Source organism: Mauremys reevesii, linkage group 20, assembly GCF_016161935.1.
Source record: "Mauremys reevesii isolate NIE-2019 linkage group 20, ASM1616193v1, whole genome shotgun sequence".
Taxonomy (NCBI): domain Eukaryota; kingdom Metazoa; phylum Chordata; order Testudines; family Geoemydidae; genus Mauremys; species Mauremys reevesii.
In genome coordinates this window covers 5,370,158-5,385,774 of record NC_052642.1, presented here as the reverse complement: position 1 = coordinate 5,385,774, position 15,617 = coordinate 5,370,158, and the positions used below count along the sequence as shown (strand labels likewise).

The 15,617-nt window shown below is 50.7% G+C and overlaps 1 protein-coding gene across 3 annotated transcripts in view; it reads left to right on the top strand.

Annotated features, from left to right (window-relative positions):
* Positions 1–3,178: 3,178 nt before the first annotated feature.
* Positions 3,179–15,617, top strand: part of RAD51D (RAD51 paralog D) — a 60,531-nt gene continuing 48,092 nt past the window's right edge. The window contains exons 1-11 of one of the 3 annotated variants that reach the window (XM_039507292.1): positions 3,179–3,260; positions 4,529–4,686; positions 5,907–5,968; positions 6,363–6,481; positions 7,332–7,413; positions 8,069–8,203; positions 8,783–8,878; positions 9,167–9,257; positions 10,570–10,640; positions 12,110–12,277; positions 13,339–15,400. In XM_039507292.1, the coding sequence (XP_039363226.1) occupies positions 4,605–4,686; positions 5,907–5,968; positions 6,363–6,481; positions 7,332–7,413; positions 8,069–8,203; positions 8,783–8,878; positions 9,167–9,257; positions 10,570–10,640; positions 12,110–12,277; positions 13,339–13,422 (990 nt within the window). In that variant the 5' untranslated portion in view covers positions 3,179–3,260; positions 4,529–4,604 and the 3' untranslated portion in view covers positions 13,423–15,400. Of the gene's footprint in view, positions 3,261–4,528; positions 4,687–5,856; positions 5,969–6,328; positions 6,482–7,331; positions 7,414–8,068; positions 8,204–8,782; positions 8,879–9,166; positions 9,258–10,569; positions 10,641–12,109; positions 12,278–13,338; positions 15,401–15,617 lie in introns of those variants that run through there. The other 2 variants (XM_039507288.1, XM_039507289.1) reach the window with 2 other exon arrangements.

Here is a 15,617-nt window from a genome sequence, read left to right as displayed (position 1 = left end):
CCTATTACCCCCCACCCTTATCTCAATTTTTCACACTTGCTGTCTGGTCAACATACGACGGAGACAGTCTGCGGTTTGTCAGCATTCTCTGTATGGGAGTTGGGATTCCAGTGAGTGTCTCACCTCTTGGTGACAAGACAGACTGCCTGAAGAAGAAAGCTAAAGGGGACTATGCTTATTTCTAGTCTTGCTACATAGTTTACAGCGCAGTTTTGCAGTATTCCCAGCTCTGAGTACCTTCGAAGAACAAGTTTGAATAGGGCTGTGTGTCGTAAGCAGGATCTGGGGAGAGCAGCGTTTAGCAAGGTAACTTACTAGCCCTTTGAGCGCATCACAGAATCTGAGAGTTGACTTCTTACTGTACAGCCAACACATTAAACAGAGTAGCAGAGCTAACCGCCAGCCATTTCCAAAGCCGCACTACGGAAATAACCCTGCTTTGTTATAGTCCATGTAGGATTTTATACCATGCATATTGCCATAGTATCTGAGCATCTTCCAGTCATGCATTAAGCAGAGGGACTCTCCTTCCCCCCCGGGGGAGAAGTGTGTGCAGGGGAGTGCTTTGTTTTGTATTATCACTAGTGTGCACAGTGCTGTGTTTGGTATTGGTAGAGAAAGCCAGGTCAAAAACTCCTTAGCCTTAGGGTGGAAGGTGGGGAAACTTTGAGATAGACCTTGGATCCTGTGGCAGTTTGTTCCACAGGTTGGGATCTGTTTCCAAGAAAGCAGTCAGTTCTTTAAGGCTACTTGTCCCCATGGAACTAGAAAGGGAGATTCATTCAGATTGTCATTCAGCAGCTAACTCAGACTGTAGTTAAGATAGCCATTAAACAGGTCTGAAATTGACACTTTGAAAAGCAGGCAGGCTTCTGTGATACGGGAGTGAAATGAAACAGAGAATCAGTCCTGGGTTAGTATGTCTCAGCCAGTTTGGCACAGGAAAAGTATCCCTTCCTTGCTTTGTGGATTACACACTCTAGCCCTAGTGGACTCGAGGATGGGGATATTAGATCAAGAATTTGTACCGAAGTACTTCAGCAGCAAGCGTTACTCATTCTGACACTGTGATAGTATTTAAAGTCTCTAGAGAACCTGCAATATTAGCTAGTGATCGCTGCATGTTTGTAGAGAACTATTAACTGAACTGAGCCCAGAAATCAAACATTGCTTCAATATACACCTGAAGAGCATTTTGGTTACTTCTGCCTCAGGATCCTTATCAAGGACTTTAGCTACTTTGCTTTCAGGTGGCTATTAAGGTGCAGTGCTCAGAGCTGAAACTCTGCAGACCCAGCCTTTTAGATTTGCTACCTCAAGCTGCTGGAGCAATTTTAACATGAACACTAACAGACCACAAACTTGTTTAAAGCTACAAGTCCTTATATGAAGGAGCAACATCAGTAAAAGTAACTTGCATTCTGATCACATTTGAGTTGCCTGCTCCCTTACAGTGACTATTTAAGAGGTTTCCTTTCTGCTGCCTTAGTATGCTGCTTGTATCTACTGCATTTCAAGAACTTCTCCTAGTTAGCAGTTTATGCAAGAGAAAAAAGAGCAAGAGCTCCAACTTGCAATCCTTGCTCACTTGATACAGGCCTCTAGAAGAATGAATCTTTGCTCCTAACATTCAGCAGGGATCAGTCCAGAAAGAGAGAGACAGAGCCTAGTAACACTCATCCAGAAAAAGCAGCAGCCTAGTATATCTTGCTTTTCAGTTCTAAGCCTGGCTCTATTTTCTAGCTAATCTCAATATTAGTTTGCTCTACTTCGTTAACATTTGCTGCTACTGCTACTTTTCAAAATTTCCCACTCTCAGCCCTAACCCTCTTCCCTAACTATCCCTTCCCCAAACATTAGCGGTATCTGCTATTTTAGCAATCAATCCACTCCACAACCACCCCCTTCCCACTATTTATAGATAGGGGGAGGCAGTGAATGGCAATCACCTGTGCTAAATCTGGCCGGCAAGAGAGCCACATCCGTCCACAAAGCAGCTGATTAGAAATGTGTCCCAGCTGGGAGTAGGCTTGGATTTTTCTCCCCCCCCCCTCCCTTCTGCAGTTGTCTTGTTGAGCCATAGTAAAGTTGTGGTGCTTTTAAGTCATATACCAGATTCAGAGCAGTTCTGGGTCATTGACAAGGGATTTCTACAGCAAGCTGGTTAGTGCACTGCGATCTGAAGATACCTATAGTGTTGTATGCATGCCCAGGGGTATTATTGTTAACCAGTGTTTGTTTCTAACAGGGGCCCTGGTGTCTTTTTAATTTTTTACAAATTGCTATTAAAAACAGTGAGGAAAGGTTTTTCTTTCTGCTTTCTCAGTGAGGGGCATTTCAGCAAGGAAGAAAGACCCAGCCTTTCAAAGATATTCAGGCTCCCAACTTCAGTTGAAATCAATGGGTGTTTAGGGGTCTACATTTCAATGGGAGTTAGGAGCCTAAATATCTCTGAGGGTCTGGGCTAAACAATTAAAGCCCTGCTCACACGTGCGCTGAGTTATAGGCACAAGTGTAGCCTCGTTGCACGTGACGGGGCTGCCCTCGTGAATGAAGTTAAACACATGCAGGGTGGGGGGGTTAACTCAGGTAGCCGACCTGCCTGTGTGCACAGAAGCTCGTTGCAGGCGTGGGGCCCAACTGACTATACAGAGAAGCAATGAAAAGGGCTGTACGAAGTGCTGCCAAAGTAAACAACTGACAAAAGAGAAAGGGGGCGGGGGATCTGTTGTGAACTTATTTCAGTTATGCTAGGCCTCGATCGTACTGTGAGATTCCCCCGTGTGGATCTGACTGTAGGGTGAAAGCCATTGTCACCTTAGGGGTTATCAGTTGCTCATAAGGTGACCAGCTGTCCCAATTTTATAGAGACCGTTCTGATTTTTGGGTGTTTTTCTTATATAAGCTCCTATTATCCCCCCCAACACCCATCCTGATTTTTCACACTTGCTGTCTGGTCACCCTATTCTAATATGATTGCTTTGAGAGCTGGGAAGGCAGGGGCTATAGATGTGCAAAACATTTGTTATTCTAGAATGATTTCAAAGTTGCGGCCAAGGGAGGGACCAGGAACGCACACGTGGGTAGTGTTTTCCTGCTTCTGCTGGCATGTCCCTCCTCCTCCTCCTCCCCAGGCAGCCAGCAGGTGGAGATAGACAGCCCCGGCTGGGCTGTTTGCTCTCTGAACCCGGCAGAGGAGCAGGAAGTGGAGGCAGAGGCAGCCTGGGGGAGCTGAGCTGTGTGGGGCATGGTGTTTGCGGGTGAGCTCTGCCTGCCTGGGGAGCACGGGGGGGTCAGACGGGGTCTGTTCTCCGCAGGGCTTCACTTGTAATGCAAGCGGTGCAGGGGCCCAAGCAAGGTTTTTACATTCATAACTGACGCAGCAAGCCCAGGGTGCCGGGGCTCAGCCCTGGCACAGATTACGCTCTGGTCCCCGGGGATGCGCAGAGAGCAAGTGGGACCAATTGGGACAGGGGTGGAGGAGGGGCAATAGGTGCCTATATAAGATAAAGCCCGATAACTGGGACCGGCTCTCTGAAATCAGGACCGCTGGTCGCTCTCCGCTCAGGGCCGAGCTTGTTAGTAGCCAGTTGCTCTGCAGCTGTTCCGGGGCTGAGCTGGTTCCCGTCTCCTTTCGCCGTGGGGCTGTCCTGTCCTCGGGATGGAGGGGTGCCAGGCTTGCTAGCCCTGCCGTACAGCTGTTGCTTATTCCGGGTCCTGCCCTGGAAGCGAGGTGGGACAGGCTGCCCCGTGTGTGTGTGTCGGGAGAGCGGCTGGACAGGAATGGAGCGATGCCCCTGTTCAGAGTCGTGTTCTTCTGCCTGCTCGGCTGGGTGCTCCGGGAAGGGGTCTCGGTGAACCGGGCTCTTCTGGGATTCTTCATTATTTGCATGCTGGTTAGTCCTACACACTAGGAATAAGGTTCCCCAGGACTGCTTGTTTCCCTGCAGCCAGGCCTGAGATCCCCCTGCAGTCACAACCATCCTGCAAACGGCTTGGAGGTGTCGTGCATGCATGTTCCTCGCTAGCAATGTCAGAGCTGGGCACAGGCGCTCTGATTTCTGCCCTGCCAAACTCCCAGCCATGACTGAGTTAAAGAAAAGATGCCGGGACCAGCGCAAAGGGCTTGGAGACCTCACTCCTCTTGAAAAGATGGAGCAGACCTGGCTTTTCATTGTCTGCGTCCAGCGCCTAGCACACTGGATCCCTCACGACCGCCTCCAGGTGCTGGCACAAGACGAGCGATAAATAATAATTGTGCATGACCCTGGTAGTGACCTGCAGCTGCAGGATCCAGGAACCGCTGTGAGCTAGTGGAGGGCTACACAAACTTGGAGACGCTCCCTGGTGCGCAGGGCAGCAGGGCGAGCCCTGCAGTGGTCCTCGCTCGCAGTGCTGGCCGCGGGACTTGGCCGTGGCTTCGTTCACGGAGCTGCCACCAAGACGCAGGTGGTGGTACAGAGAGTGAAGGACAGTGGTGTTTCCATACCCCCGGAATAACGGACCCGCCCTCTTTTCTCTTGCGCAGGGTGCAGGACTGCGTGGCGCTCAGCCTTCCCACATACAGATCCCGGCCCCTTCCCTGCAGGGGCTGTCACAGGGACATGGTGATACTCCGAGCAGGCCTCTGCCCCGGCCTCACGGCAGAGATGATCCAGCTTCTGAAAGCCAACGGCATCGTGACAGGTAAAGGGGCATCCCGGGGTCTCAGCACTAGGATCTGGGAGAACCCCGGAGAGTTGTCAGGGCAGGGCACAGAGCTCTCTTGCCTGCTGGCCTGTGCTGTGGGGCCATGCTTCTGCGCCGACGGGCGGGACTGGCTGGGAGCTCAGTATTGCGCTCAAGGAGCATTCCCAGATCCTCCTACTGGACTCTGCTCTGTCGCTGGAGCAGGGTAGGGTAGGAGATGGGGTTCATGCCTTCCTCAGCAGTGGGAGGGGGATGTACCTGAAGCCCCGGCCCGTTAAGGCAGCCAGATACATGGAGCTGTGTCTGGCTCATCTCTGTATCTAAGGCGACGTCTGCGCTGCAAGTGGGAATGCAGCACGCAGAGACATAGCTTTGACCTAGCCAGCTTGAGTAACACTAGCAGTGACGCCGTGGCCGCTCGAGAACATCCGCGGGGTCCCAAGCGGGTGTGTAAGGCCTGTGCAGTGTGTACAACGTGCCGTGGCTTCATTGCTACAGTGAGTGGAGCTGGCGAGCTCTGTGCTAGCTCAGGTGTGTCCACGCGTGCTGCAGTCACACATCGTATTGCTGTGGAGTTGTGCCCTAAGGCTGTGGCGCTGCGTCCAGCACTGCAGCATTTTGGCACTTGGCACAACTTGTATATTTTATGCCACGCGTTGTCCGCTGGGCCTCTCCACGCTCGGCAGGGACACTGAAATGCTGCACTTAGGCGCGATCTGCTAGTCCCGTCTTGGGCTTCCACGCCACTCTGCCAACGCACTGGGATCCTGCCGTGTCGCGCTCCCTGCTGTGGCAGTCCCACGCAGCTCCTGAGCAGCTGACGACGACAGTGCCGTGGTTTGCCAGCGGGTGATTGATAAGCCCCAAAGGCCGTTCCCTTTACACTCCGTGCTCCTTTGCACACCCAGGAGTGAACGGGTCTCAGGCTAGCCCTGCGACACCTTCAGTGAGCGTTTCTTTGATTCACCGCTGCTCAGGGAGTCCTGCTAGCCATGGGGCTGAGCTCCGATACCACAGCTCGGGGGGGGGTGTGTGTGTACGTGTGTACAGCGGCATGTTAGGTCTCACTGCCTAAAGCTGGATTTGGCTCTTGTCTTCTGGCTCGGGGAGGATATGGCAGAGTAGTGTCACCGTGTGTTATATCTGAGGAGTTCTCTGGCATTCCAGGGCTGTTAGATTTTGGCCTCCAGCTGCTTATCTCTGAACGTTACTTGCAGTGGTGGACCTCGTCTCCTCGGACCTGGAGGAAGTTGCTCGGAAGTGCTCCCTGTCCTACAAGGTGAGAAGAGATTCCTTGGTGTTGATGTTTAATCTGGGAGCTAAAGCTGTAGCCTGCCAGAGAGAGCCAGGTTTAACCAAATGCTTTGATGTGGGTCGTCTGTCTGCAGAGACCTCACCCTAATGCACAACTGGGCTGACGACGCGTCAGTCTGTCTGCTGGGCGCTGTAGATCTGACCCGATGTTCCTTAGGGCCTTCCGTCCGTCTGCAAAGGCTCCTTCTCTGGGGAAGTCGTCATTCTTTGTACTGAGGTAGTCCCCTAGCTGCCCCAGTCATGGCCCACAACCCATTGTACTAGGCGCAGGACAAACCCAGAACAAAGATGATCCATGCCACAAAGCTCTCTCCGAATTCCTCAGTGTCCCATCTGGGGATGGCCGTCTGTCCACACAGGCCCTGGTCGCCGTGAGACGTGTGTTGCTGGCACAGTTTTCAGCCTTTCCTGTCAACGGGGCGGATCTCTACGAGGAACTCAAGAGCTCCACGGCCATCCTGTCCACAGGGAGCAGGAGGTGAGGACGTCGCACGCGAAGGGTTAAAGCTGAATAGTTCTTCCCTTCCCCACCCTCTGTCGCTAGAAGCCAAGTTGGATTTTAAGCTTCAACGTGGAGACAGCTCCAGCCGCTAGGCTGAGATCTGAGCTGACACGGTGTCTGTCAGGATTCCCTTCCTGCAGGGACTGAGCTGGCAGCAGGGCTGCCTCTTGAGTGGATAGAGATTCTGCTTTGCCGGTCCACAGCATTAGCCTGTTAGCACTAGTCACCTATTTCAAGCCACCAGCCTACACTCCTGCAGGTGACCCTTGCTCTGACCCCCCCATTGTATTCATCTCCCCGTGCACTTGCACAGCTGCTGCATCCTTGCCAGAGATTTTTATCCCATTCGGTTGCAGAACATTATAAGCATTTGCACAGGTGGCAATTTGAGCCATTAAGGATGGTTACTGCTGCCAGAACAGCACTGAGTCGTGATGGCCCTGAGCGTGAGGACCAGGGATAGAAATGAACAGTTCGATACTTGGTATCAACCACTCTCCCTTTCTCCTTCCCTACTGGTTATAATAATCAAGTGCGACCTCTCAGAGAAGCCCACCTGTCGCCTTTGTGCTGCGTTCAAACCTCCAGAGCAACAAGGCAAAGGCATTCCCCGTTCAGGACTCCGTTCCTATGCCTGCCCTGCTGTCGTTTTTCCGCCCTTGCCAGAAACAGAAAGAGGAGTGAGAGGAAGGGGGGAGAGTCTGTGGGGATGTGGATGTGCTGGCTGGGTATATCTGAGACACAGATACCCAGAGGCTGCTGATTTCCAGCCTTCATTAGCTCAGGATTGATTCTCTTTGTTGTTGTTGTGTGTTTCTCCTTTTAGCTTGGATAGGCTGCTGGACTCTGGCCTGTACACTGGGGAAGTGACCGAGCTCACAGGAGCACCCGGCAGTGGCAAGACACAGGTAGGCCATTCTGGGGCCTAACAGAGAAGATGTTATAATTCCTCCTCCTCCTCCCCCAGTTATTTAAGGTGACAGCTCCCTACACCCCATCCCCTGTGGCACATTCTGCATCCACAGGGAAGAGGGAGCTCGGACCTCATTTGTTTCTCCATCTTTCATTGTTTGATGGTTGATACTGTGCTCATTGGGGTGCTAACTGGGGGGGGATATTTACAACAATTGAAGACCAATAAACAGCTGTTGCCGGACATCTGGCAAGAATCCAGACTCATCCTACCCCCTGTGGCCACTGATCTTCTTCAGCTACTAGCCCAAAGAAGGAGATGCGTTAAACTGACTCATCTTGCACCATGTGTGAAACGTGGGGCTGTGAACCAGGCTTTACCTAGAGCACATGGCAGGTGCCCTGGTGGAGTCAAAGGCCTGGATCTGTTTGCTGAGGTCTGTGTCAATCTCCCTGCTAGCAGAGGTGAAGGGCCCTGGTGGCTCCGCTGTCCCGTCACTGTGTGACTGCGTGATAGTGGTTTGCAGACAGCGAGCCCGCTCCCTAGCTTGAGTCAGGTGTAACGGGCTGGGTTCAGTATGAAAACAAGCCCCTCTGCTAGGAAGGACGGCTGCAATGGGGTGAGATCCAGCCACGCGCTCTCCCTCCTAGGTGTGCCTCAGCATAGCCGTGAGCACGTCCCACGACCTCAAGCAGAATGTCCTCTACGTCGACTCCACGGGCGGGTTCACGGCCTCTCGCTTGCTCCAGCTGGCTCAGACCAGGACAGGGGATGAAGAGGAGCAGGTCAGTGTGGCTGCATCACTGACCCCGACAGCTTCCAGCATCAAGAGCAGCGGAGTTAGTGACTCCTCGGCTGCTGTCACTGACAGTGGCCTGCCCCTGAACCAGCAGGGCGGATACCCAGGAATCCGATTTTTCCTCTGACAGACTTTCAGGCAATTCCGTGCTCCAGCCTTTGGTCGTCTTCGGCTTCCCCAGGCTCCCTCTAGGAGCACCAAACCTTCCTTTCTCTGGGTGCCTGGCACCTCCTGAGAATCAGGCCACTTATTCAGGTCCCTTGTTATAGATTTAAGCTGCCAAACATTGGCCTTAATTATTCTGTGCCTCAGTTTTCCCACCTGTAAAGTGGGGATAATGGCACTGCTACCTGGGGGCAGTGGGCAGGGTTGAGGACCCTGGGATGAAAGATGCTTGTAGACGTGTTGGCTGGGAATGCTGGGCATCAGGTTCAAACATATTGTAGCCACCTGGACTTTGAAAGGTCTTGTTTGGGTTTGGATGATGGTGCGGTTCGTGGAGAGGGTGAGGCTGGATCTGAATGAGCTGTCTCTGCGTGATGCTTCTGCTCTCCTTTCCCTGCAGGTGGAGGCTCTGCGGAAGATTCAGGTGGCCCGGGTGTTCGATGTCTATAAAATGCTGGATGTGTTACAGGAGCTCCGGTGCAGTGTGTCCCAGCAGGTGGGGCTCTGGCTCTCTCGCTGTGATTGTGTAAAGATCCACCCAGTCAGAGCGGTGGCCCGATCCTGGGAAGCCGTGGGGCTGCTCACTTGAGTCCGAACGTGCAGGATTGGGTGGACTGTTCTGTTGACATCAGGATTTCCAGGCTTCTTTAGGACTCTGATCTCTTCATCCCAGAGCTGCTGGTGGCCACACATCTTGTGCTGGCATAAGTTCTACTGGTGCCACTCTGCATGGCACTTGGTGCCCTGTGTGTTGCCCTCACACACTCTGTGCTTCGCTCCCCAGGTCCTGAGCTCCTCGGGGCCGGTGAAGGTGCTGGTGGTTGACTCCGTCTCAGCAGTGATTTGCCCGCTCCTCGGAGGCAGGCAGGCGGAGGGTGAGTGAGGGGCGCCGCGGAGCGAGCACGGTTCGAGGATTCGAAACTGGGTCTCTGCAGCAAAGAAACACTGAGCTACTCATGGTGGGGATAGACAGTTCCAGTATTTCTTCTGGATCTCGCTAATTACCTGCAACATTTCCGGCTGGTATTCTGTGCTGTCGATGATCCCCAGTATAGTTTGATCCCTGAGCCCCCATGACCCATGGAATGGGGAGAGGAAAATGTTGTTGTGTTTTATTCCAGGGTGGTGTGGGGTTATATAACAGTGCAGCAGATACAGTGCACTGGAGACCACCTAAAATGTACCATTCAGACACCCCCTTATTTACGCCCTCCCAGATAAGCTCGAACACCTAGCTGATTTGTTACTCGTCAGAATTTTGTGGGGCTGTTGGAACCTGGACAGATTTTTGTCACTGATTTCTAGTAAGCTGGGGGTGGCGGGGCTGGATGCTGCAGGTGATTGATCCTGGAAGTGGATGGCCATTGGTAAAACACTTCACATAGGTCAGAGCGTAACTTCTAGTCACTACTGACTTGGGCTGCATTTGATTGCGCCTAAGAATGAGGGATCCCATTGCCAGTCCTCTGAGCCATCTGGCCTGTAGTTATTGGAAGTCAGTGGGGAAAATGTCACCTAGTGGCTGTCTGGTGGCCTGAAACAAGCAGGAGACTCGCAGTCCGGTGTCTAGAGGACAAGTGTGCACGCTGGTCACCATCACAGTTAGGGCCGGGCGGCAGTCTCAGCAGAGAGGCAAAGGGTTGAATGGGTCATGGGAAGGCATTGTGGCCTAGTGGATAAAGCACTCGACTGGGATTCGGGGGAGTTCTATTCCTGGCTCTCCACTTGGCTTATGGGGTGACCTTGCACAAGTTGCTTTCCTTCTTAGTTTCCCCGTCTGTAAAATGGGGATATTACTACTGACCTCCTTTGTAACGCACTTTGAGATCTGTTCATGAGAAGCACCATCGAAGAGCTAGGTGGTGATGTTATTCTAGCTCTGGTCCTCCTGGTTCAGGGGTGGTGCCTGTTAATGGGGTGTATGGTGTGGGTGGAGGAGGGAAAGATGGAACTGCTGCTGCCTATGCTAGGTTTGTTCCCTGGATACGAGAACTATCCAGGGACTGACAAATAAGCATGTATTAACTGCACTAAGTTCACGTAATATATCAGGGTCACCTGCCTGGGTGGGAGTGCGGAGGACTGAGGGAACTGCGCCAGATTCATTCTCTCAGGAGAGGGTCCTAGGTCTCAAAGAAACTGCCGATGGAAGCAAGCCCTGAAATGCTATTGTATCGTCATCCCCAGGCTTGGCCCTCATGATGCAGCTGGCCAGGGAACTGAAGACACTCGCCAGAGAACTTAGCATGGCTGTGGTGGTGAGTTCGTTGACCTTCGCTTTGCTCTTCCTGGGCTGGGAGCAGGGGGACCCGGAGTTGAAAAGAATTTGGGGGCAGAGAATTATGACAGAGGTGAACCTGTTCAAAGCTGCACAGGAGCAGGCAACGGGACTCCTGCTACTCTGCAAGCATCATTGGCCTGGGACTGTTCTCTGAACTGCAGCTAAACTTCCACAAACTGCCTGGCGAGAACAGAGCTGAGCAAACTGTGGCTTTTATTAACTCTGCCAACAGGCTGTTTCTGCTCATGGATCCCGAAGGAGTTCAGGACAGGTTAGATGACAGGGCTATTTGCATTGCTCTCTGATGCAACAACTGATGTAGATTCCTATATAATCTAGGTGCCCGGCTAGTTACCAGAGTGGCCCTTGAGCCAGTCGTCTTTGGGTAGGTACGGGGCATTACAGCATTTATAAACGGATGGTGACTGGAAAGGCCTCTGTGCTCTGTCTTTCTTCGGTTCTGGGGCTGGGCGTTTGCACTGAGGATTTGACTCCTAGGAGGAAGGCCGTGACCCTGATCAATGTGCCGAATGGGGAGGTCCTGGAGGAGAAGCATCATGAATAGTCAATATACTGGAGCGGGCATTAAAATGTATTGGGAGAATCCGGCTCTGCTGTTGCTCTGATCACCCGTAAAGCAGCAAGCAAAGAAGCAGAGGGGAAGAACCACCACAGATTCAAGGTTAAACTCACCGCCTGGGAGGCACTGCAGTCCCCAGGAATGAGGGAGTCAGCTATACATTGGCCTCTCCTAGCTTCATTGCCCGTCTGGGGCCAGCAGTCATTTTAAGCCAATGCACAGGTCTTACCGGAGCAGTTTGTGTTACCCATGTGAACACACTGTGGCGCTTTGTCTCCCTCTGATGGCTAGAACATGTATAGTCAACTGAGCCCGTTTGAGCTAACAGACCTGGTAGAGGTTCGTGTTTCTAAAACATAAAGTGGTGGCCAGGCAGGGATTTGGACTGTGGTGGACTGGAGAACTGCCTGCCTGGGGAAGCTTGTCCAGCATTGCTTGAGCTAAAAGATAAGCTTGGAAGCAGTAACGTATTTGTAAACCTGTATACATGGCATAGCCACTGGAGAGGCACAAAGAGCCACAGCGGGTGATATTTCGAAGGGCACAGGGCTTAATTTGTGCCAGGCCTGAGCCCTGGCATCTCTAGGCTTGGCAGTTCATAGCCCCGGCACCTCCAGGCCTCCCGCGTCAGTTATTAAAGTAAAAAAACTTGCTTGAGCCCCAGCACCTCTTTCATTACAAATGAAGCACTGGAAGGGCAGCATGGACAGTCATGACAAGGGGCAAAGGAAGGAAAGGAACCAAAATCAGTGGAAGCAGCTGGTTGCATCCGTTAGCTCCCGAAGTGTCCCAGTGTTTCATGGCAAGAAGGAGCAGTTATTGCTGCTAACTGCCTGGAACTGATCAGCTGGTTTGTTGCATTCCAGGTGACTAACCACGTGACCAGAGACGGCAGCAGCGGTCACCTGAAACCAGCCCTAGGTCGCTCCTGGAGTTTTGTGCCCAGCACCCGGGTGCTGTTGGAGAGCAGAGAAGGCACTTGGGGGAAAGCTAGCACCCGCCGCATTGCTTCCTTAACAAAATCCTCCCGGCAGGTGAGACATCCCTGGAGAGCCCATCTGGGGATGGGGAGGGTGGCCGTGGAGAAGGTGGTTTGGAGTTAAGTCAGAGAGAGGTTGCCAGGCAAGGACTGAGTCCTTGGGGATGTAATGGAAGAACTCTGGCTTCATTCAGGAGTCACCGGCAGGACACTGTGATGAGCTTTGGGGACTTGAAGAAAATACAACCAAGCTATAAACTGTGGAAGTGCATGCATTTTTCCCCACTTCTAAATAGCCCATTTTATAATTCCCGACATAATAAATCAGTTGCTCCATTTCTGATTTGGGTCACACTGACTCAGTTGTTCCATCAAAACACTCCTGACTACGCATGGTCGTTAAAGATCCCATACAGCTACTTGCAAGAGGAAGAACATTGACTCAGATGTCCTGGTCAGTTACTAACATGCGTGACTATGTTGTATTGTTCTCACTGCAGCTTCAAATTAGATACTACATGCCAATTCCTCAGATGGTGTAAACCCTTCTAACTCCATTGAAATCACCGGATCTATGGTGATTTATACCACCTGAAGATCTGGCCCTATATTCTGTTTCCCTTCCTGAGCCAAATTGCTGTCTAATGTATTTGTATTGCAGTAGTGTTGAGAAGCCCAAATCAAAATCAGAGCCATATTGTACTGGACACTAAATAAAATAGTTAGAGACAATCCCTGTCCCCAAAGAGCTTACAGTGTGACGCTGATAGTAGGTACAGATGTGACCTTAATTATGGACTCTTAGGGCTTGTCTACATGGGGACATAGAGAAAAATTAATCTGAATTAACTAAACGTGTGAATTTGAACTGGATCAGTGAAACCACATTAAATCCCTGTGTGTATTTACTTATTTCACTTTGGAAGTGAATTAAAATAAACTGAATTAAAGCCACTTTAATTCTGAATGAGGGTGTTCACACTGGGATTTAATACAGTTTCAGTAATCCAGTTCAAATTCATGCCTTCAGTTAATCCGGATTAATTTCCCTGGATGCCTCGGTATAGACAAGCCCTTAGATATGCGAGCTTAATTTCCTCTTGGCTTCCCTTACAGCCAACTGGGATTGAGGTGGAGCTGGACATCGGAAGCTGTGGGGTATTGGAAGAGAGCCCAGCTGCATCCGGAGAGGGATGCTGATGGAGGGTGAAAAGTGAGCAGCAGATTACAAGGGCCTTTACTATGGGCACCTTTGCAGCTAATGTTACTGAAGACTGCAGAACCAGACCACGTTAGCCAAGCCATCTTGGGGGCCAGGAGAGATGCTTGGAGTCCCAGAAGAAAGGACTGTAGAAACAGGGCTGTTTCCTATTGTCTTCGCCAATTAAGGAACTCCCTCATCCTGGACAAGGGAGGTTTGGGGTTCCAAGGAGATCTCAGAGGAATGAGTTTGAGTCAGACAAGCACTGTGTGTGGCTGTAGCACTTTTCTGGAGTGCATTAAAACCACAGGCCCTTTCCTGAGGGTTCTGTGGATTATCAGCGGAATCTTTGTCTCAGGGTGTCATGGGTAAACACCAGACTGTTGGTAATGTGGCCAACTGCTACCTGATCCCAGAACCTCTAGCTCTCTAGTGAGGGTCCCTGGGAGGCCTCAAAGGATACCATCAAGACCTTCAGAAGTTGGAATTCCATCTACTGTAGCTGCCATTAGTTTTAGTCCTGTTATACCTCTATAGGATCATCACTACAGCAGCCTTCAGGCCTGGGTCCCGCTCTGCTTATTCTGTAGCAGCGCTAGGGTGGACACAGGCTGCTAAAGGGAAACCACATGATAAGTTCTCAGAGCTTTTTATGGTCACATCTTTTCTACCCAGAGTAATCATGGGTAGTTTGTAGGTGGGGGAGGTGGGATTTTAGTGTATATTGCATAAAGAGTTGCTGCTACCTCAGGGAAAAAGGTATGTGTCTTGGGCCAGAGCCTTAGCTGGTGCAAATTGGGTGTTGCTCGTGATTGACAGCACTGGAGGATCTGGTCCTGCGTTTACGCACTTTTTGGCTGATGTATTTGATATCACATCTTGTATTTCTGTTCCTTTGACTTTTTTTTAAAATATTATTATAAGGACTATTTTGCTTGGGAAACAGGAACTTTGTTTTAATGAGGTTATTCTACACCTGCTGCTGCGCCTGCAAATGATCCTGATTTCGAGTGAGGACAGATGGACTCTAAGGCCTTGCCTGAACTCGGGGAATTGTACAGAAAAACACCCACCTGATCTAGCCAACTCAGTGTTTGCACCAGTGAGAACATTAGTGTAGACAAGGCTCTGGTCTCCGGATCCATTTCTACCATCACATTGATTAGACTTGCTTTTCACTAACGCTGCAATGTAAACAGGTCCAGCTTCAGTCTACACCCTGGTTCCCATTCGTGCTGGCACTGCTGCAGTCAAACTGGTGTTTGACTCAGTAAGGAGTTTTTGTAAATTTCCCTAGAGTACACATGGGCTTAAGGTCTTCTATTTTTGTCTGTAGGCAAATGTCCCTGGTAATGAAAAGGGCAAAGAAACAACAAAACGGATCTGAGATCTCGATCTAATCGCCCTAAATTGCATGTTTTTCAGAATTTCCCAGGAGGCAGCAGCAGGTCTGGGTTTTGCTACCATTCGATTTTGTTTCACTCACCCGTGTGTTGCTACAGTGCTTGTGAGAACCCCAGATCTCTATTCTCTCAGGGATATAATTTAACAAGAAGGTCTACGCCACGTCCCATTAACTCAGCCAACCAACAATTTAATGCATATGCACTGCTGTGTAAGATAACAATAAGCACAGTCGCTAAGTCAACCCTGTAGCCTAGGAAAATAGCAAAGAACCATGTGATCAGATATAAATAAAATAGGTTTATCATCATCATCATCGGAAGCCATTTGTAATTATTGTTATTTGTATTGGTCAGGCACCAGGACCCACATTAAATGAACACAAAAAGAGAACCCCTGCCCCAAACAGCTTGCAAACCAACCTTTGTCTAACAATCTTTCGGTGCAAATAGTCGTCATGCGTGTCTGGTGGAGATACAGTGGGCCAAATTCTCTGCTGCTGTCAATTGCCACAGCTTCCTTGAAGTCGGTGGAGCTGTTCCAATTTACACCACTACCAAATCTGACCTGTTATGTCTTTTGTACCAGCTGTGTTTACACACCGATTTATAAAGATTTCTGGTAAACTCCTATCTGGCACGATTGCTTTATCCAGTTAGTTTGGGAGTCCTAGGTGGAGTACAAATTGGGAGATGTGGAGTAGGAAAGGAAACAAATCTAAAAATTTCCAGATGCTGTCATAGATCCATCAAGGTTAAGACTAGAAGGGACTATTAGATCATCTAGTCTG